General features: G+C 34.0%; 3 protein-coding genes across 14 annotated transcripts in view; 2 read left to right on the top strand and 1 right to left on the bottom strand.

The window, feature by feature from the left end:
* Atg16 (Autophagy-related 16) overlaps positions 1-11,392 on the bottom strand; it is a 537,024-nt gene extending 525,632 nt beyond the window's left edge. The window contains exons 1-7 of one of the 2 annotated variants that reach the window (XM_076382311.1): positions 11,134-11,392; positions 10,752-11,010; positions 10,512-10,674; positions 10,352-10,440; positions 6,657-6,710; positions 6,009-6,147; positions 2,504-2,609 (exon numbers count right to left, since the gene is read on the bottom strand). In XM_076382311.1, coding sequence (XP_076238426.1) covers positions 2,504-2,609; positions 6,009-6,147; positions 6,657-6,710; positions 10,352-10,440; positions 10,512-10,674; positions 10,752-11,010; positions 11,134-11,263 — 940 coding nt within the window. In that variant the 5' untranslated portion in view covers positions 11,264-11,392. The remainder of the gene's footprint in view (positions 1-2,503; positions 2,610-6,008; positions 6,148-6,656; positions 6,711-10,351; positions 10,441-10,511; positions 10,675-10,751; positions 11,011-11,133) is intronic. The other variant, XM_076382313.1, reaches the window with a different exon arrangement.
* A 294-nt stretch (positions 11,393-11,686) lies between these two features.
* LOC143181741 (uncharacterized) lies at positions 11,687-13,057 on the top strand. Its single transcript, XM_076382314.1, has 4 exons — positions 11,687-11,860; positions 11,935-12,550; positions 12,656-12,741; positions 12,826-13,057. Exons 2-4 carry the CDS (start codon positions 12,374-12,376, stop codon positions 13,025-13,027), a joined length of 465 nt encoding a protein of 154 aa, XP_076238429.1. The 5' UTR covers positions 11,687-11,860; positions 11,935-12,373; the 3' UTR covers positions 13,028-13,057.
* Positions 13,058-14,158: 1,101 nt separating this feature from the next.
* Cask (peripheral plasma membrane protein CASK) overlaps positions 14,159-22,995 on the top strand; it is a 224,007-nt gene continuing 215,170 nt past the window's right edge. For all 11 annotated transcript variants that reach the window (XM_076382308.1, XM_076382309.1, XM_076382304.1 and 8 more), the window contains exon 1: positions 14,159-14,365. In XM_076382308.1, the coding sequence (XP_076238423.1) occupies positions 14,307-14,365 (59 nt within the window). In that variant the 5' untranslated portion in view covers positions 14,159-14,306. The remainder of the gene's footprint in view (positions 14,366-22,995) is intronic.

Below are 22,995 nucleotides of genomic sequence, written 5' to 3'. Positions count from 1 at the left end.
AATGAAAATTAATTTAAGTGAATGTTGCGTTACTTGAAGAGAGTCACATAATGTAACATTATGTTCCTTTTTTTATTATTTGTACTTTTAAAAATTTCAAGACCCAACTTTTTAAATGAAACTCAAGTTTTGGGTAGAGAAGGAAGAAATTCGGTTATGTTTAGAATGTTTTGTTTGCTTTCAGTTTTACTGTGAGTTTTAATGCACTTAATAGTTACGCCTATGTTGACACAAGGTCGTTTCAAAATCCATGAATTTCCTTTATATTAGCTAGAATTTCTCTTACATAAAAATTAATTTCACTTTAAAAACGTAACAGCCACTCCCAACATTAAACTAGTTTTATTGAAAAGTGATGAAATTTATTGTATAGTAAATCTCAATATATGTTCGCCAAATTTTATTCGTTACATGTTAACTCTACGCCTTGTATTCCTCTTGAAATTGTGACTCTATTTGATAGAAACAATCAGTTGAAATTCAAGGGAGGCAAATTGTCCTATACTTGAATATTATGTTTTTTTTTAACCTCTGAGCAATGAACATATAATAAAAATTTACTTTGCTGTAAACTGTCATATATAACGAGCTGTACTTTAAAGTAATTAAATAAATGGAATATTTATATACTGTGTGACCTTCCCTAGCCATATGTCATCCATTTTTGAATTTTTTTACCAAGATTCTTATTTATATTAATCGAAATATTTTAAATTAAGTGACCCATCCTGTATGATCACAGAAAACAGAAACATAAAATGAACAGAAATAGATCAAGAAGCATTCTCTGATCGTGATAACGATTGAATGGGGTTAACGGGTTTGTAATTATCGGCTTAGACAGTTACAATAGTCTGCAATCGATTTCTTCAGCTGCCGTTATCGCGCAATTCTTTCTTCTCGCCCCAAAACAGAACTAGCTTCTCCAGCACGTATTTGTATTCATGAACAGAGGATGGTAACAAAGTTTTAATTACTTCATTATGGTAAGTTTTAATGAAGTTCCAAAGTGACTTTCGTATCACTTTATTAGCCTGCCTGATTTAGTTAAACGTAAAGAAATTATATTTCCGATAAATATTGGGCGATTGGAACGATGATCGCGGATACTAACCGAGATCTGTGGTGTGTGTATCAAAATAATGTTCAAATGCAACAGATTTTTCTTTTTTCACTGAATTCTAGTAAAAATTAAGTGATACCTCAAATTGTAAAATGATGACAATCCCATTTTAGACTATTTATTTTTTGCTTTTCATTATACTAAATGTTGCTAAATTATAGTACCAATTTTTTGAGAAGAACAAACAAATCTTAATTAGCATATATTCGAGAATTAAGTATCTTAAATATATTCAGTTTTTTACCATGCAAGGTAAGTTTGGAAATAAAACAAAGAATTGAGTAACCAAACAGTGGATGAATAAATTGCATTTATATTATATTTATGTGTTTACTATTTTTAAACACCTTTTCTGTTCTTTCCAATGAATTCTACCGATCTGTATGCCAACAAAACACAGCACATCAAATGCAATATAATCTGTTATTTACGAAATATTAAATACGGAATAATTTGTCCTGCTTTTCATTTATTATAAATTCTCTTCTGAAACAGCACTTTTCTACCTCACTAATATGTATGCTATTAATCTTCCCGAGTATAGAGAAGGAAAATACAATCTTTTTTCATAATGTATACATATAAAAATGAAATCATAAAATAAAAAAAGTTAATTTTATAAGATTTCCTTGCTACTAAATTTATACTGATAATGTTGAACTGACTAAGTTACAAAAATTGTTTACTAGTGGTATCAGAAATTAAATCACCTGTGTCTACATAAATAATGTTGGGCGACAAGTGTCAAAACTTTTAAAGGACGATTCTACACTTTAAAATAAGATGAAAATTAAGAATAATAAATATGCGTTTGAGGCTTCCTTTCACAGTTATTAATTGTCAAAGAAATGCCTAAAATACGCATGAGCCATGTCTGACTTGGGACTCATTCTGCTACCGACGTCCACTAGCCAGATCAGAACCAGTGAAGTCAATAGAATCAGTTTGAAGTCAGTCACACTGCCAGCGAATTTAAAAAATTTCAAAATTAATAACTCTGAAACGATGCTTTAAACGAATCTCGTCATTCTTGATTTTCCTCCCATTTTGAGATACAGAATTACAGGAGAGGTGAGTTTCTAAGGATCGACAGATTTATCGTAAACCGTGGGAGACAAGCGAGTGAAACGAGAACCGAGTAACGATTTACACATTCTATTGCAGCTCGTTACCAATATGAATAATAACGAGGGCACTAAACAGATTACAGACTCCGGAGGTCTCGGCGTTCACACGCAATATTCGCGTAATAGGGGTCGTTCGAGGTATCGTTTACCTTGATTAATCGCGCGTGTACCTGGGCGACACGCGTCCCCTGACGAGTATTTAAATCTTACACCGTCCCTTCAGCACGATATGATTTTGTTTTTAATTAATCACCTTTTGTAATGTTCCAAAGCTTCACTTTCCTGTCGGCTCCGCCGGTGGCGAGGATCCTCTCGACGGGAGACCATTTTACGGCATAAACTTCCCCGTCGTGCGCGTTCTGCAAGGGTTATTAAACACTTGACGTATAAATTTTGAAAAATTCTTACATGCAGGTAGCGATAGTTAATGTATCAAGCGTATGGAGTCGTAATTATATGTGTCTCAAGGCGGAGGGTCGTAGCACGACTTTCGAATGAAAAATAATTTCGCGGGGAATTCGAAACATAAGACTACAAGGCGATGCTGATGTTGTTCAAAAGTGATAGCCGTTTTTTGAGAATATAAGAAATCAGCGTTGAAAGAAATTTCTAGGTAATTCTACTGATCATTTTGGAAATGTTTTAAGAACAGGTCGTTTTAAAAAATGTGAAACATTGTTATAACTATATTACAAGCATAAAGTAGTACTATAAAATATATAATGGAACAATGATATGAAATCTACAATAAAGGTATTACGAATGATAGTAAAAGAGAAAGAAAAAATCAATTATTTCTAACGTATAGTTAATATTTTGCATGTTATCGATAAAAAAGACGATATAAATATGAGTACGTAAAAAACTGTATGTGCAGGGCTAAGAGTTGTCTTCTTTTTGTCAAATAATGTTTGTTATTCTTTACTATCATTTATAATTTTTCATTATTCGAGTACTTCTATCCTACATGAATTTTTTCTCCTAACACCTATATTATCACCTTCTTAAACACTGACCTTCCTTTTTGAATTAACCTGTATGCTACACTTGATTTAAAAATTGAGAGAAATTATTATTTGTACTACTAAATGAAAAATAAAGCGTAAATACTTAAAATATTGAAAGAATTGGTAACACAACTCCTGCAAATTTACAATACGTACTATATTCTCTAATTTCTAACTAACAAAAAGAGTGACTTATTGTTTTATTAAATTTTAATTTAAATTTTAATTTCTGATAAATTATATGATACGATATACCTAAAATTCTTGTTAAAAACGCCTGTAATACTTGTGACAACATGGGAGAACAAATAAAAAAATATTATGTAAAAATCAATTATTTTGTGAAAAGTAATTTAAAAATGAAACTATATACAGTGTTCATAGAATGAAGTATAGAAACTTCATGTATAATAATTTTCTGCTAATATACAAATAAAAAATTTCTTTCACTTTTCTCAAAATAGTATCATCGGTCCTCTCAAATTTTCACATTTCAAATAATTTATCAATCATATTCTTGTCTTATTTAATTAACTTTGATTAAACTATACCAAAAAATGTGTAACCTTACTATAAAAAATCGACCTTTATCTCGTTAAAAAAATGTGAAAAATATGTGTCACTTATAGTGAGCTTTCTTTTCCATGAAATTTTTCCTCAAAATACTCCACCGCGGAATTAATAAAAGCGTAGATGTATTTTAAACTTAGGTAGTTCAAATTATATGTTTCAGAAATGTTATGGAAATTATTAATTGTTAAAAACGACCAGGTAACTCGTATAAAGTGACTTTAAAAAACGTACATAATAATAATCCTACCGCATAATAAAGTGTGCTCTTAAATATTGTAATAAATTTCTACTACTTGCAGGTTTCATGCATGAAACGCATTCTACGTATTGAATGTCATTATGGTAATGCATACAGAGTATTTTAATGAGACAAATATTTCTCGCTTTACAGAACATTAACTTCGATGTTATACAGGATGTTCTAACGTGAATTTCATTGGAAACGACACTAAAATTACAGATTTTATGAAATAACGACCGTGGAAACATTTTTCCATTGTACAACTGCAATATAATGGAACAAAAATTATATTTGTGCTATTTCTCTGGCAATTGAATAAGTAGCCCAAGATATTGTAGTTGCTCCAAAAATGAAAGAAAGTTCTTTTTATTATTATTTCATAAAATCGAAAATTCAAACGTTATTGTATTAACGAATTTCCTGTTAGACTTATAAATTTTGTTGATAACTACGATTTAGTGCATACCTGAGTTTCACTAACTACTATCATATTAATGGTACTCAAGAAAATGGAACATATAGGAATACTCGTCCGTAAAAAATATATTTATATTTTTATAATCATTTATCTCCGTCTTAAGTGACATAAATATCCAAACCGATTTTCGAAAATTTGTGTATATACTAATATAGTCGATATAGTCGTAAACAGAAAAAATGTACTTATGTTAAACAGTGTTAAAATTTAATACTGTATTAAACTTTACTTATTACAAACAATATACTTTCCTTACATATAGTCTACTAAAACATAACAAAAGTCAGATCTTTAGGCGATTGTAAATACGACTCAAATATAGGTCAGTACAATTAACCGCATATACTAATATTCCAATAACGTAACATGCATAGGCGAGAAATGTAAGATCCATGAGAAAATAATATTACGTGTCCAACAAGCTAACGTGTATACCAATTATATTCGCCTAGTCGTTATAAATACAGGGTATTAACTTAGACCATGATTTAACTAATTTTAATACAACAAATACAATCTTTGTTAACAAGCTAGACTTCTGCTGGCAGGAAACCCTAAATGTCGTCCAGAAAACTGATAACCTACGTAAACTCATAACCTACGTGTATCTATCTTGTTATACTATATTTTAATGAAGTAAATACTATGTCAGTCAATCGAACCTTTTAGCACAGGAATATTTGCATTGATCTTTACACAATAAAGTCAAAATGAATCAATTACCTGACCATTTAGAAGCTAGGGTATACAAGGATATTGATATCCATATTAAGTACATGAAAACCAGTAAATAAATACTGTATTTGTAAATTACTGTAGTAGGGTAAGCTTAAAGAGCTCTAAACAAAAAGAATCAGTTACTCAAGGCATTCCCCCACTATGAGTTTCCCTAGACTCGCCGCCATTTTCCCCAGATACTCCAGATATCCTCTTAATTTTATTCTAAATTCTAAGTATTAGAGATATTCTTAACAGAGAGCCATAAAATAAATAAATACTGAATTTACCACCAAAAGAGGATGATTTCATTGACTGAACATCCTGTGGGAAAAGGTTAGTTGACTACAGTCTGAACAAACTTTACCACACATATTCCCCTATATAAGTATACAATATACGTATACAAAAGTAGTACCGTGTTAAAAATTCCTTTCTCCTACATCTAGCTCTTAAACAAATTATGTTATCCTCTGTCCATCAAGTTTCCTCCTATTTCAATCTTATAAAACCAATAATACTAGAACTAAAGAGACTCGTTGCGGAGTGACCTAACAAGTCTGCGACGCAAGACTATTCCGAGTTGTACCACGCATCGCGTTTGCGTTCCGAAACGGTCTCTTGTTCCATACAGAACATGCAGTCTCGTGTTACAACGAATTAATGGACAATTTTGTACTGAAATTTTCACAACGATAGCACGATATAAAGTATTTCATAAATTAAAGTTTTGTCAACGTACAAACGTGACGGACACTTTTGTCGGTACCGCCGTTGGAAGACCAGCGATTCCTTCCTTCAGACTCGACCGATCTGGGCTGATGGGTCGCGTGTCGCGGGCGGCATCCTCGAGCTCCTTTTGCATCTTCGCTTGCCTCTTTCTGGAAAAGACCAAACGACGTCCACTGTTTAGTACAAGCTAAGGGGAACGTTAATAGTAGCGACACGTTGCGACTAAATACCCAGGAAAACATGGAAAAACAATTCCTGATCTCTGAACCATCGGGTTGTCACAGCTCATGCAGGATAAATAATTAGTACACCACCTTCTGGCTCTTGTTATTTATATTCACGTTATGTTACATTAGTTACGATTTGTTCAACTGCTCATCACATGTCTCAACGCTTTATTTCTCAATGATAGTTTAATAATAAATGCAACTGCCTCTTAAGCTTTCTAAGCTGGCACGTTCGAGGAAACATTTAGATGTGTAACTTATTATTTCGTTATGGAACAATATATGTATCGAATTTCTGTGTCCACCAAGCGTTTAAGGAATGAAAAGTAACGGTATCGTTTCGAAAACGATTCGATTCCTTTAGCAATAGCTCAAAGCTTCAAAGTGGTGCATTAAGCGTAATTTCTGTCACGACAGTTACTTAGACTTACCCGAACTTTGATATGGTATGCATCAAAAAGGCTGTCGGACTGGAAAAACTCTCGCTGAAACGAAAATGTCAAGCAGCGTGGAGTGCTAGCGTGAAAAACCCTACAGTGACAGAGTCTCGCGTCTCTCTGCGAAAAGCTCAACGTTTTTTGCGTGTTGTATTAACAAGAGTTTACAAGTGTATCATCCGACAGTTTACTTCGATGCATATTTTAACTTTTAATAAAAGTTTCGTAAACATCGAGTATCAAAATAATTGCACGGATTTCCCATGGATGCTTAATTATGAGTACGAATTTGAGCAAAATAAATATTTTCAAATTAGGCAATAATATTCCCTGGTAATATGTTATATAAATAATTTTCGCTGATTAATCTTAAAAATAGAAGCGAAAATTGGAAATAAATTTTCTGTTAAAAATGTGTTGGTGTAATCTAATATGATCTGGCTTCCAGGAATGTTTTGAATTTGTAATGATGAATATTTTCTTCTAAAAAAAATAAGCTGGTTTCAATGAATAATATATAATGGAACTTCGATTAACCGAACCAGAATTATCTGGAACTTTCTCTGTTATTCAGGTTTTCGATTATTCGGTATGTAAGTCTGAAAGTATAATTCGAACTTTGATTTAATGATGATCTAATAAAATTTTCAAAATGGATGTTTTTTTCGAATATAGTTTTAAACAAAGTAATCGAGATCCCACTATAGTATTCTTCAATTGTTAGGTGTCTGAAAGGGTGATTTTTCCTGATTATCATTTAGACGATATTTATAATGCAAATTTTTGTTAAACTTCTATAGTCATTAAACGAACCAGTTTCAACCACAATCAAATAAATACTTCAAATATGTAACAAGAACTATTTAGCAACAATTCTGTAATTACAACTTAAAAAATTTGTATTTCGTTACGAATATTAAAAATAGATACAATATATAAGAATAATAATTACAAGCCTCAGAAAATAGAATATTATCGTAATAAAATATAAAATTCAAGCAATTATTAAGTTATTTTCAAATTATGATTCCTACAAAAGAGGACTTAAATTCTGCAATTATTGTCGTAATAGTAGTGTTATAATTAATAACACTTAATGTAAAAAATGATAATGAAATACATGAATAATAATAGATACTGTGAAGTATAACGTTAAATAAACTGATAGAAATTAGTATAAAATATCATGCTATAAGAATTCGTTAATTTTGTATAAATTAAACGTCCCCAAATATTAATTTAGTAAAAATTAAACAAATCCAAATATATGTGAATGGAATTGTCGATAATAACTTCAGTAATATTCCATGAATATATAATTCCCATGCAAAAGAAAACGATCCTTTAAAAATGATGACTTGCATGCACCTTCAAAGATATAATAAATTTCAAAAGATTCTATAAATCAAAGTTAAAAACCCTTTCTTAATAGATACAACAAGTATAAAAATCTAAATAGAAAATATATGTACTAAACGTAGTAAATAGCACTGTATCGATAATTAATTACTTTAAAAATTTACTTATTTTTTATTTTTCAAAAATATTAAACAAATACAAAACATGTGTTAACACTATTCACTATACCTCTTCGTGAATATTAAGAAAATTAAATATGTTTATTCAAATGCTCATCAATAGAATTCAAAGATTTACTTGTTTCTTAGTGCTGCAATATTGTCTTATATTTACGAGTTAAATAATAGCTATACTAAGAACAGAATAGTACCATGAAAATAGTACCATCAAAATACTGTAGCATATGTATATCAATTACTGGATTTAAGAATCATTAATCAAGCAGTCATATCAATCACTTTTATCAATGTAATGAGTTAACCACAAAGATTATTACATACATATACATTTGTATTTTAGAGATGCAACTCCATACATATTTCCTTTTTATAAAAAATAAAATTCCTAATTGCTTCAATAAAGTACAATAAATCGTTAAATTTTCGTTCATTTGCTAACGGCAAAATAATGTTAATAAAAATGATCAAAAGAAAGAACAAACGAGATAATATACAAATACATAGAGATACGGTAATTATTTATATCACAAAATGGTCTAAAAAACCCTTGATAAACTTATCACATATAAATATAAATCACGTGATAGTTTATTTGAATTCTGTCGTATTAAATTCAGTTAATAGATAAAGTACTGTATAATACAAATATATCATATAAATCAGTATGCACTTTTCTAAAAATACATCAAAATGTCCCACAATACTTATTATTCTCAGTATGTTTATTCTATTTTTGTAAATAGCTAACTGTTTAACAAGCAATTTATTTTACTACCTACTATAAAATAATTATTTCATAAATTTATTACGATTTTATTGAATGTGACTTTGCAAAAAAAAAGAAATAATCAGTAAATAAAAAGTTACCATAGAAAAGAAGATGCAATTGTGAGATTAAAATACAGATGAAAAATAATTAGTGTAATTACTGCAATATCATTAGCAAATAGAAAAGATTAAAATTTGAAACAAAGCAATAAATACAAATTCTAAAGTAGCTTTTAGATAACTGATGAAAATACTATATTTTTTGTGATCAATACATTTTCCTTTAATTATAAAAAAGTAGTAAGTTTGCTTTTATATATATAGAAAAATATCTCATCGAATATTTGCTAACCGAAATTTCGTATTCTTCTACTTGCTCCATAGAAAATGTTTCTCGAGTTAAATTCACTGATATCGTTAACGACGAACACTTTCTTCTATTAATTATAACAATACAATACTTAAAGTTATGTCTTCTTTAAAAATAAATGCATAATCACCATTAATATTAATATTTTCAACAAATACGGTCTTAGAAAGATATGTAAGACCCACATTCTTTAAAAAACTTTAGTGCTAAACGTATTTCACATCATAACGTACTACTGAGAAAGGTTAAATACAGAATCTGGATATTCAAGATACGAAAAATTAAACACTAATTTTCAAAAAATACAAAATAAATTACTCACTTCTTTGAACACCTTGCGCAATGAAGTAATTTAGTCATCTTCTGTTTAGTTTATTATAATTTATCTAACTAATAAAGTATGTCAACACACGAAATACAGATCTTAGCAAGGACACGTTCGAAGAATGTCAAGCAGTAATTTCGCGCCACTTCTATTTCATTTGAAAAAGTGTCCAACAGCGCCACCCTGCTTCTATAGCGCAACTTACCATGGTGGTTGATGGTGTGGTCTTATTGGAACCTTTCGCAGGACGCAGAAGTGGCGGGAATTACATGCGTGGTATTCTAACTATTGTAATAAATTATTTAAGATACTATGAATAGAAATATTAGATTTATAGAAATGTAATAAATTTCTGTCGAAATACTATTTCCACAAAGAAGCAAATTTTTCGGGAAGAAAGAAACAAATAATAACCGTCTTCTGAAGAGTCTCAGACGAAACTAACCTACGTCGATTATGCTACACTATGATCAAAACCATGCATTCTTCCTACTGAAGATTAAGTAATACTAACTAGGCATCAAGAGAGAAAATTATAGAGGTATTATTCGTAATAAGTAAATAATAAATGTAGAAATGTGTAGAGATAATTTAATTTGCTACGTATCGATTGAGAATCATCACTCGGGAAAGAAAACGATAAATGTTAGTCGAAAAACTAAAAAGAAACATAAGTATGGGTACTCACTTCAAGAAGTTGTCATTTTCTTCGTTAACTTTCTCAGCATCTCTCGTTTTGTATTTAATTAAGCGTTCTACTAATTGACGATTTTCTTCCTAAAAGTATATGAGGTATTAACTCATGTGAACTATAATTCAGTTATATTCATGATTACTGCTTTGTATACCTGTGCTTTTCTAAGTTTCTCTTCTAAAGACGCAAAAGCGAGCTGCAGGGCTTGATGTTCGTCTTTCAGCATTTGATTAATATTCTCGAGCTCTCTTTCTCTGCTAAGGCATTTTGTTATTTCTAAACGTAAATTGCTGTTGAGCTCTACACTTTCCGCTAGGCTACAAATTTTATTTATACAATTAGCAATTATTTAGGTGCGTTGTGCTTAAATTAAAAATATTTCTTGCAACATTACCTAGCTTCCTTGGACTGGAGCTCCTTCGTCATTTCTTGCAGTTTATTGTTTAGATCTACTATTTGTTGTGTGTGTTCGCCTTTCCTTTTATGTAGCGTTGCTAATTCTTCTGCTTGTTTTAATAAGCGAGCTTCGAGGTCAGCATTCGTACCTAGCCCAGGCGACCCACTGGCTGCTTTCCGTCTAAGTGTTTCATTTTCTATCGTTAACTGGATATTTTCTCCCCGCAGTGTGTTTGCATTTTCAAACAATCTGTTATCTATAAATTGAAAATAATAGAATATAGTGTCTTGCTAAGAATGCATTCTAAATATAGTTTACATTGCTCCAAAAATATACCAGAGTATAAGAGAATAAAGTTGAACTATGAATGAAATCTTACGTAAACTGATGAGATCCGCAAAACAATATGTTTGCCTATTATTTCTTTCTTGCAGTTGCAAAATTAAATTTTTTCTCCAGTTGTTATCATCTCTAGAAAGTGAGGGTACACCTGCCTCATTTGCAGCCATTTTCACTGTACTAAATACTTATATGTATACTTGTAATCTAAACGTATATTTGTCCTTTCTTATCAAAGTCGTATAAAAATCATTTGACAGAAAAACAATTGGCAGATATTTTGACAATCTTCGAGTTCTCCACATGCACTATTTTTCCCACTAAAAATTTAGTCCCGTTCGACAATGTCACATTCGAATCCCGATCACTATCGACATCGAAAAATCTCGAACTAATCACATGACATTTAGGTTTACTACAGATAGTTTTAATTATGAAAATAACTATTCTAACCTAAATGTACCAAACACTACACTGCTACCCTGAAATTGCCGGCTATTCGAAATATCGATAGAGTGTTTGCGAGTTTTGCGATATCGCGTTACGTATATAGTTTCAGTTGCGTCGATACCAGCAGATAAAATAATTCGCCTTGGCTTTATTTGGTAAACATATTACGTCGTTAATAAATGCTGCTGATAAATTAGCACGAAGTACAACTCATGTTATACGTAATAAAAATGGAATACATTTGCAAGACTTTCGCAAACGTGTAACTGATGATGAAACAGTTCTCTGCTTTGAATCTGATTCAAACCGTTATCCAGGTACGGTACGAACGTTTTTGAACGTTAGCTTTGGTTGAATGAAATACGTTTTTCAAACATTCATGTATATTCAGCGTTAACGCCATTTTGTAAATGCCCTGGATTTGAAAATGGAGTATTAAATCGTAACTGGTTTGTGTTCTATATGGAAATAACCAAAGCATTATTAACTCGAAGTGTTTTATTCGAATATTGGAATTGATTATAAGATATTGAAGTATTTCGAATTAATTCTTATTCCGTAAAATATTTATCGTTTAGATAACCTTAGTAACCAAAACATAGAGAAAAATGTTGCTTCAATTCATGCGTTACAAATCCAAGGAGATTGTCCTGCAATGAAACATCAGAATAAAAGTACTCAAAGGTGTTATGAAAGGCGAACAAACGAAATTAGCACTAGAGATGAACTGTTTTAAACTCTAGTAAACCTTGGTTCTGTAAAAACAGTTCGATCGTGCTCCATACTTGCTTTGAACCAGAGTCTAAAACGACACATTTAACACTCACATTATGAAATTTAATCGCAGAAAACGCGATAAGGCATATAGAGAAAAAAAGCATCAGTTTCGTCGACAATACAAAAGATTCCGTGTTAATGGTGTATGCAGGAATGGACTATCACCATATGTCTTTTACGTAGTGCTCAATACCGAGCGAAAGTTGGATCAAGGAACTGCAGCAGCAGCAGTAAGAGTATAAAAAGTTCAAAGTAGTTTGAGCTTTTATTTTGAAGCATGATGCGATGCATCTAGTGATACAAAAATTGAAGATCACGTAATTCATCAATTTTAGATTGCAAAGGGTGTACTATTGCTTTATAACAAATTGGACGCTGATAATGTAAGATGTCACTATCTGGATAACTGGTTTAGAAGCGGGTAATATATACATAAGTACTCCTGTTGTATTTATATTTACACTGTGTCATGACAAAGAATTCTTATATACATGTGTAATAACAGACGAATAGTAGTCCTGAAAGGCTACGATCATAAACATCTGAAATACCTTCAACAACAACTAAAGCTTCTGTCATGTGAAACACAAACAGTTTGCCATACCTGGGGACGAAACAAAGGAAGTAAGGGAGTCGTAGTTTTAACAGTTTTCGGGCATAAAGAAGACCTAGGAGAAGTTTTTGAAGGACTTTCATATTTACGATAATGAAAACTCATACATAAACAATCATAGTGTTTTTATTCAACCGAACCATTAAGATCCAACATTCCTCATGCAACTGTCCAATATGCAGAGTGCAATTCCATATCCTATCGACAGTTGATAATATATCTACTGATTTCTCCTAAATTTTTCCCAAGTGCGCCCATAACTCTGCATGCCTGCTTCCCTGGAGACCATTTTTATTACAATTCAATTTCACGTTCGCATTAGCCAAGCGTTTCCATCATACCGTCTCACTTACCATCAGAGCAATCGTCGGTACTTAAAGATTGGCATTGCTCGAGCGTATGCTCGCTAGCAGCGTTACATACGCTTGGTGAATATTGCGAACGTAGGGACGAAGCAAAGGACACCGCACATTAAAGCGGCAAAGGTTGCACGCGAAGCGGCGCCACGCCCGCCCCACCATGCAGAGCGGTTAGTCAGAGGGGACAGAGAAGAGGGTGTCAGTCGGCGCAGTCGCTCGCCGCGTTTTATGCAACCAGTCTTGCTTCGGAGCGAGTGAATCTACTCCTCCAGCCTTTGACAGACGGGGAAAGCGTGTGCAGTGGCATCGGTGTCCGTCTGGCCGCTTGTCGATGGTCGGTCCTTGTCAATCGTATGGGCAACCGTTCGCACGGACGGGACTACCGATTCGGCCCAATCCGGTTTCCATCGTGTCCGAGGCCCAGCATGGCTGTGTAAACGCTCGTAAAGCGTATCCTCGTTAGTTGTGTGCGTTGACGTTGCCGGCGCGAGCAAGCCAAGGGCTCCGAAGGCGGTGTCGACTGTGTATTCGGTACCGTCGCTCCATTCTCAGAAAGTTTTACCTACGGCTTGCTGACGGGAGTCCAGTAGGCACGGGTGGCGAACTCGTGTCCACCGATCGAGTGTCAGTGCGACGAGAGTCCGGGCGTGCTTAACACGGGTGTATTATCATATTGTCCACGACTTGTGTGTACAGAAGTGTGTGTATGTGCGTAACGTGTGCGTAGAGGAAAACAAATTCGCTGCTGACGGGTGAAGGAAAGAGATAGAGGGTGAAGAGGGTGGGAGGACCGTGAGGCGGCCGTGAATCCACGATACGTGGCTGCGTTCACGCCGCCGCTGTATTACACACGGCACGACACGAAACACGACGACGTCAGCCCAGACCAGTGGCGGAGAGAGGCGCGTATCTGCACGTCTTACGAATTATTACGCATTCGTATAGCTCCGGCGCGCCTTTTGGCGCGTACAGCCTCCTCGTTCGGTCGACTTCCTCGACCTCCTCGTCGCCACTATGGCGGACGACGAGGTTCTCTTCGACGAGGTTTACGAGCTCTGCGAGATTATCGGCAAGTGAGTAATGAAATCATGCGAGAGAATGAGACAGCTGCGTTTTACGCTTAGCTGTGTGCGTGCGTATGTCCGAAGTGTTGAGAGGGGGGCGAAAGAGAGGAAAAGTGTCAAAATGTGAGAAAAAGCACAGAATGAAAGGGTGAAATCGGATATACGAAACGATTTCAGGAGTGGGACGTACTTTGACAGATGTATTACATGTCTGTGTGTGTATCTGCTCAGTTTCCTGAATGTTGTGTACCGTATATGCGCGTGCACACAGTTAGGCGTATAGACGGGGTTGTGCGCGCGCGCACGAAAGCATGCACCGCGTGTACGGACGATGACGTATATGTTGACTCAAAAGGGGCGAATGGGTAAGTAACAACGTGAAACTAGGGAGAAGGTTTTGGGTTTAGTGAAGAAACTGAACTGCGTGCTGCTCATACAAATTTCTTTCACAGTAATGAATTTCAAAAAGCAACGTGACCCATCCTATTTTCTAGTTGTCAAATATATTGTTATTAAACTTTGTTTATGTCTTTCTTCGTAAATTTTACTTTTGAGGACTGCACTTAAAAGCGTGTTTTTGTATTTTAACTTTACTTAGGTTACGCTAACCATTTATGGAGTAAAATATTTTTATAGACTGTAGAAATAAAATAAATCTGCGTGGGACAATTGTTTTAATAAATATTATTGCATGCGATCTCTTTTATATTATAAATACAGCAGTGTTAATGAAAACAATAGCTAAGAAATAAAAACAATATAATAATCAATTAAAAATATACACTTATAATAAATAGAATTATAATACAGTAATAAATTGAACAAATTTTGAAAATATTCTATATAGATATTATTATTAAAACTTGAAAAGTGTTTACGTATAATCTATTAGATTTGAATATGGTGTGCTTTACATATAACCTAAAAAATAACGTAACCGTCAAGTTCTGGTAATTTAAACATTATTTTTAGGTTAAGTCTCATTTTAACCCTTCAAACATAAATTATTTTTTGAAATAATAATTGATACTTATACTGCTGTAAGTGATGCGTAAACACTACCTACATATCGGAAAACTTCATGCTGATACTATGAAATGTAATAAAAATATAGGTTCGCGATAAAGTACGAACGACGCTTTACATGTAATACTTGAACGTTTTATTACGATTTCAACACAAAAAATACTGCAGACTGTACATCTCACATCCGATATATTTGATTTCTATTAAGTTCTATTAAGTTTCTGAGTTTAGTCGGCTGGTACATGTCAAAGACATAAAATTCTACAGTGAACGCTTTACTCTGTAATCTCGTTTAAACAATTTTTCAAAAATATACCAACTAAATAAATGTAAAACGAATAAATGTGAAAATACTACCTGTAACTTTAATTCTTGAATACATGCCTTGGCTGAAGAGCACGGAAGTACACCCTCATAAAAAATAGAGGAAGGCTGCTACAGGGTTTCAGGCATCCTGTCTCCTCCTAATGGACACCTAAAAGCCCCAAGGAGCGTACGAAATGCCATTGCAGAACTAAATCTTAATGCTAAAACACATACACGGTGGGATGCAGAACTTGGTCCAAACTTCTTTCACGATGCTTGCCCTACTTTTCATCTCTCTCGTAAATCACTGTCGGAAGGTCGTGTATAGACTGCCCTTGTGTATACGTTTTCTGGGAAGTCGGAGCCGCACTCCTGCTGATGGAACTTGTCCTTGAATTTATTTGTGGACAATGGTTCGTTGCAAACCTGTTGAGGATCGTGCTGTTTTATCATCCGTGAATTTGATTGTATTCATAAATCTACAGTGCAGAGGAACATAGTCTCCAGAATTCCTATGGTGAAGGATATGTACGTTTGAAAAGGTGGAACATCTTCTGACCGAACAAATTGAAATGGAGCGAGTACGTCAATCTGAGAAGGCTACACTTGATAGGCGAGAATCTGGTCACGTTATCTTGTACTGTATTTTTAGATACCTTCATGTTCTGGCATCTATAGAGTCACTGCTCTCGAAAACAAGGCTTCGTACAAAAAAGACAAATACAGTAGTATTTGCAATGTAGTTCCATACAATTAACGAATACTTGTTAAGTTCAAGTTCAGTTATAAGTTTTGGAGCTTTTGAAGTGAATATTATATTATTATTGAAATAGTGATTTTTAAAAATTGCCATGGCAGAATAGAAGGGATAACCCAGAGGAAGGTATTAATTGTACCTGCCTTTGATACCTGTTTTTTCGAATACTAACAAAACAGTTTAAAAATGAGGCAAGTCATTGAAATACATTATTTTCAATATACTTAATGTAACTGCAGTAAGAATTGAAATTGCAACAAGACTACATGGTATCATATTACATTTTGGAGAAGAGGAGTGAAGATCGAGCTATACTGTTATAATACCATCTTAGAAATAATAGACTTTGAGTGCTCAGTATACAGTAACTGGGTACTGATCGCTGGCAACTTGACAGCAAAAAGTGTTCAGACTTAATGTAAACTGACTGCAGTTTTCTAGTAGATATATAATACTTAATATAGAGTAGGACTCAATAGTCTAGAAGATAACACATCAATGTAACATTATTGAGTCAAAGTTAGTACTAATCACTATGTGAAAAATAAAAACTACATAAATGAAAACTTCAAAATAAAGCATAAAAACAATATGTAGTGACTAATGCTTGTCTTGTGATGATTGCTAAAGCAAAGATATCGGATAGTCCTGAAGGTCAGTATGAAGCTGTTCGTCTTCAGCTTGTATCACAGAAAAGATTAGTCAGTAGACCAGCTTAGAGAACACAACGTTATACAAATCCAGATAGATTGTCACATAAAATCGCCATAAAAATTGTCCATATAACGACGATCATGCAGGCAACGTCATAAACCGCTACCCTTGGCTGACGCTCTAGCAATAGGGTGGTCACTTTCTGGCGTTTACCATTTACAGTACCAGGAATCCCTGACTCATTGCCTACGCAGGAAAATTCAAATAAACGTGGGAACACGCGCTTAGGGGAATCAATAAAGTCGCCAAACATACATGCAACACTGACTGCGTTCAATTCTTAGGGGACTCTAAACTATTGTATAGTGATGGATAAAAGAAAGTTTAGTCTATGGTACAGAAAACACACATCTGCATTAGGATATCTCCACACTCAATACAACATAAAAATTTCGTAGCTTTTTCTTGAAAAATTATGGTGTTTTTTCGTTTTGATTCCTTTTAAAATATCTTTTAACTATTATTGTGGACGTTAGTTAATCAGTGTTGAGAAGAAAAATTCAGCAGATTCATTATGTTTAGATTTGAAGTTGCTCTGCGCTTTTCTTCCATCACGTTTTGAATTTTGCCATAGTTTTATTAGTAGAGTGTGCACATATACATCATAGCAGGTATCAATTGCACCTGCTGCAATTCAACCGAATGTGACCGTAACGCATTAATTTATGATACAGAGAGTCGTGAGTCACCGTCGCGTTGCTCAAGAGTACCCATATCTTCTCACATTGGGTATCGCCGCTTTCTCGATAAGCTATCGTATGCGCACGTGTGATTTGGATTATGAATGAGTCCTATTGAGTAACGAGATGCTTGGTGGTGCAGACGAAAATTTCATCAGGAAGTGTATGCATTTATGAATAAATCTTGAAGGAGCGAAATGGAGGATCTCTATCTGGCACATCTTCAATTTATTATTTTTAATCTTAAATATTTTTTATCAAGAAATTTAGTCTGGCATGGAAAATACACTATTCTCCTTCAATTTGACATACTTGTGTGTCCAGTTCGGTTTCAGTAATCGACGTTACAATACTTTAATGTAAGCTTATGGTTGACTAATGAGTTTATGGCGAGAGACACATTTCTGTGGTCAACTTATGTTCATGATAGCCTACTTTAGTCTCACCAGCGAATCCGAGTGATAATACATATAGAAGCAAACCTCTTTAGCCCAGTTTCATAATTTCAAGCTACGACGAATATAGCAACGAATTTATGTTGAGAAATCATTGTATTATATTGATTTCTGGTTTCAATGTAACTATCTAATTATCGCCATTGAATATTGAATAAGTTGATTTTAGAACGAAATATAGTGAAATATATCAGAGTATAATGCAGCAAAACTTGTGTCTACAATGAATAGTTCTTTGAACGAAGAAGTTGCAAAAAAGATCGAAGGAGACTGTGCCAACAAACCAATGAGTAGGCAAGAACTTGCAGAGGAGGAAGTCTATCTCCAAAGCTCTCTGGTGGTCAATGCTAAAGTTGCTGACACAGTACTACATTAAATTCTGAGTTTATGCTTCCTACGTTCAAATGAACGCAAGTTTGTTTGGCCAAGCAAATACTGAATTTAACTGTTGGAATTGCATTTAGTGAGGTAGTTAATGTCTTAATGAGATTGGGAACAAATTATTGTATAATAAGAGCTCATTCATTTTGAAACAAAATTTGTTAAATTTGTTAATATAATTCATGACTAAAATTATTGTTTCCTGATTTGTATGCTATATTGTCGTTTTAGCTCTGTGTATACTTATAGTATTAAATGATTTAATTTTTATTACGATTTACGAGTATAATTAAAAGATACGGATTTTTAATTTTTATTAATTATTCTGTGTAATAAAGTTATATATTTTTCTTGAAGTCATTTTGTAACTGATATGAAAACAAATCCTATAATTTAGAACATAACTCCGAAGTGACCTTGAGGAATAATTCATAGGTCATCAAACTAATCTAATCAGTACTCTACCGCCAACTGTCCCGTTTGTTCTCTTTATCACTAAGATCAAGAGAAATATTTAGAATGATCAGATTAAGTTGAACATTCTGTATGTTAAGCTACTTAATACTTTTAGGTACTTAGGAATTTTGATTTTCTCTTTGGCCTTCGTGCAAAAATCTCTTGTCATGTAATTACACAATAAAATTGAGAATAAATGTAGTTATGCCACTTTATCAAAGTATTTCGATTACTTCTCCGCACGAAAGGTATTAAAGTCGAGAATCTTGTTACCAAGGAACTTAATATCTCGAGTGTAGTTAATCTCATAAATATCTCGGTGTCATACTCTGTCAGCCGGTATCATTCCTCCTCTAATAAGTCATTTATTGGTAAGACAATGAACGTACAGTTCATTTTCTATGACTTCTGCTTGGCAGTAGGCCAATTGTTAGCGAAGCTAACATGAAGGTGGATGATGCTTCATAGGAACTGACTTAAGAGCCATTGATCTTAATTAGCTGCTGTTTGTGAAACGATACAATATTACGTCGTTGGCTCGGAATTCAGGAGTCATTTTAGAAGCCATATTCTGAACTTTATTCGCGTGAAAATATATTGTCGCTTTATTCCGTTTTATGATGACACATCCATTCAGAAATAATTCGTGCTTCTGTGGAATATTACGTGTGCGCACGGAATGATATCTTTAATCAGCTAACTAAGTAGGACTGTTTGGATATTTTTCAGGCACAGATTTCTATATATTTTGTTTGATTCTTGATTCATAAAGCTGTGTTGCGTATGTTAAATAGAACGTTTATCAAAACAAATTACATATCTGAAGCATTTGGATATTATACAATAAAATAATTATACTTTGGATAGTGTCCTCATAAGTCATAGTTTCCAAGTTCAAAAATAGCGAATATCGTTCTCACATTTTAATAAAATATATGTTCGTAGCAACAATGCCTTGGCACACGAATTCTCACTGTTTACTTCACGAGAAACGTCATCAGGACTCCTTCACAGATATTTGTAAATAATCGAAGAAGTGATAGCTGAAGGTCCAAGATGCGAGCAACGCGACGGGTTGCTGTAAATTGCCGCATCTAATATGCATCAAGGACGAAATTTATTTTCGTCCTGAACACAAAGGCAGACGGAGTTCAGAGTTAGGTCGAGGCAGGCGTACAGCCGAGGATGCTGAGAGTGAGAAAGTTCGATCCACTCAAACTCAGAAGTGGCAGTAAGATTGACTCGGTGAAATCAAGTTACTTTTCTTGACATCGTGGAAAAAGATCTCTTAAGGCAGGAACCAACGCCCCATTGTCTTCGAGATGCAGATGCTGTGAATAAACTTTGAATTTCATTCATCCGAGATATGAGATTCACGAGGAGACAAACCGATCCAGTAACGACCTATTTTGTAAATAAGTAAAGGAACTTGCTTATGTGTCGACGATAAAGGTTTCCCTGTATGTGTGTAGATATGTAGGGACTTAGTTGCATCTATAGGGTGTCTCTGTATCTTATGCCATAGGCTTAGCAGATTATGGAAATAAAGTCCTATTTGGTTTGTGGAGTGAATTAGCTCAAAGTGGAAGTCAATTCTAGCAATTTAAGCTTCAAACTAATACTATGGTTTACAGTGGGGTAAATGTATGTCCTCGCTTGCGGAGGTGTCAATGACAAAACAAGGGAGGCAATGTCCTCTCATTGGATGAAGCAGCACTTGTTGGTCGAAGCTGCCAATTAGCATCTACCTTAGGGGCATTTCTATTTCTATTTGTTAGGATTAGACGTGTCTCCTGGTCTTAACATTGATTAACTCTTTGCATGCAACGTAACCCACATGTGGATGGCTGTCTTATTTACAGGATTATGAATGGTGTTAGCTGGGATCTACCAAATGCCACCTAAATGAGACAGTATGTATATCTAGATAGGACATCTGCTGAATAGTATAGTATCTGTGTCTTTAATCAGCCACTCTGTGGGTGGAATGCAGCTGAGGATTCATACTAGTGACGTATTACTGTATTTGATCCTACCATAACCTATGAATTAAATTTGACTATTGCCGCAATTGGGCTCGACGTGTTCATCGATATGAGTCACGTGTTCATTCTGCATGAAAGTGGTTCATAGGAGTTCTCATCTGTAACGTGACAATGGTTGCTTAATAGTGTATCATCAATCAGGCTGAATGATAATTAGAATTTTAACGAGGCAGGGGTTATTAATATTGTAACTGTCCCTAAAGGTTTGGTTACTGGCACTATGATCACTCTTGGCATTATTTATTAATTACAACTCAGAAGTCTACCAACACAATATTCGCTTCAGGAGAGACAAGGAATATAGTAATAAAAATAAATCTGTACCCGTATATATATAATCTTCTTCATTCGCTAATCAATGTTCAATGAGGTTGTTCCAATGTTTTTGGAAAAGATTTATTACTTTTTATTATTTCCTTAATTTCTATAAGTACTTGAGAGTCACAGTACATTCTCTTAGTGTGGTAAAAAAGAAAACAATAGTATGTGTAGACAAAGCTATGACCTCGATACGATTAAATAATGAATATTTATTTGTAAAGATGGTGACAGCATTTCGATCGAGAGTCTACCGTTAGAGTCGCGTGCAATCGACATTAATGTTCCACCTCTGTAGTTCAGTTGGTTTCACATTATTGGATATGTACAGAGGGACTCTCTGTTCATGACTGGGAAGCATGTGAAATGGGAAATTGAACTGGATAAACGAAATTATTAGGGAAACTCGAGATTAAACAGCACATATCCGTAAGATTTCGGTGCTCGTTTTAACGATTGAAACGTTGCTCATTCCCCAGAGAGTCAGCCCCACATTTGCATGCGACACTTCGCCTTCTATAGCTATCGAGTGGCGGACATATCATCGTTCGATGAACCAGACTGCTGAATTAGTACTGTCAGCACCTCGAGATGGATATATTGAAGTGAATTGAAATATATTAGGTTCTTTCCGAAGTCCATATTTCGATCGAACGAATTTTATTAGGAAAATAAATATTTTGAAGAGAGAAGCACTTTTAGGCAAGTGGGGCCTACAGTTATTTCATTTTTATGGACAAGTAACGTTTTATTAATAAAAGTATTCTAAGAAACTAGGATCAAATAAGTATCAAGATCTCAATAGTTTTCAAATTTGAGCATCTTAATAAAAATATGAGTTCTCTATCTTAATTTGTTAACTTCTTGCAAATGAAAAGTGTCTAGCCTTCCTGTTTTTAATAAAAACTTATTCTGAATAAATAAAATTCTAATTTCAGAATGCTGTACTACCTTTACTTTAGTTTTAGTCAAATTTATATTTTACTTTTAATTAATTTTTAATTCGGGCCTACAGTTTTAATACTCGTACAGTAATATTCTATTTGTCACGTCGACGAATGATTCTAAGTAACTACTTTTTAATACATGATCTCTTCCACGTGATTTGCCATCTCTTTCAAAACATTCAGCGAGTCTTGAACGAAGAAAAGGCTTTGACAAAACTTGATGGCTGAAAGAGCGGCTGAAAGTGCCTAAACGTATCTCTATGCAAAATGCACTAAAAACAGTCATCCCATGGTTTCAATGAATACGTAAAGGCACGTTTTCAAGCGCGTTACTGGCGTCACCGAACACACTCGAGGTATTTAAAGAAGGTAGCTCTTAATGCCGTAATGTGAGCGAAAACGGCAACGAACTATCGCTAAGTGCATGCGAATGCTCGCACTTGTCGGAAGCATTAGACGGAATATGTGTCTGTCGCCGTACGTGTCGCGCATTAATCCATTCACCTTTAAAAATACATCAGCATCTGCATCTCTGTTGATCGTAAATTAATTAT

The sequence above is a fragment of the Calliopsis andreniformis genome, chromosome 7 (assembly GCF_051401765.1).
Source record: "Calliopsis andreniformis isolate RMS-2024a chromosome 7, iyCalAndr_principal, whole genome shotgun sequence".
NCBI lineage: Eukaryota > Metazoa > Arthropoda > Insecta > Hymenoptera > Andrenidae > Calliopsis > Calliopsis andreniformis.
Note: the sequence above shows the minus strand (reverse complement) of the source record. Positions and strands in the feature narration are given on the sequence as shown.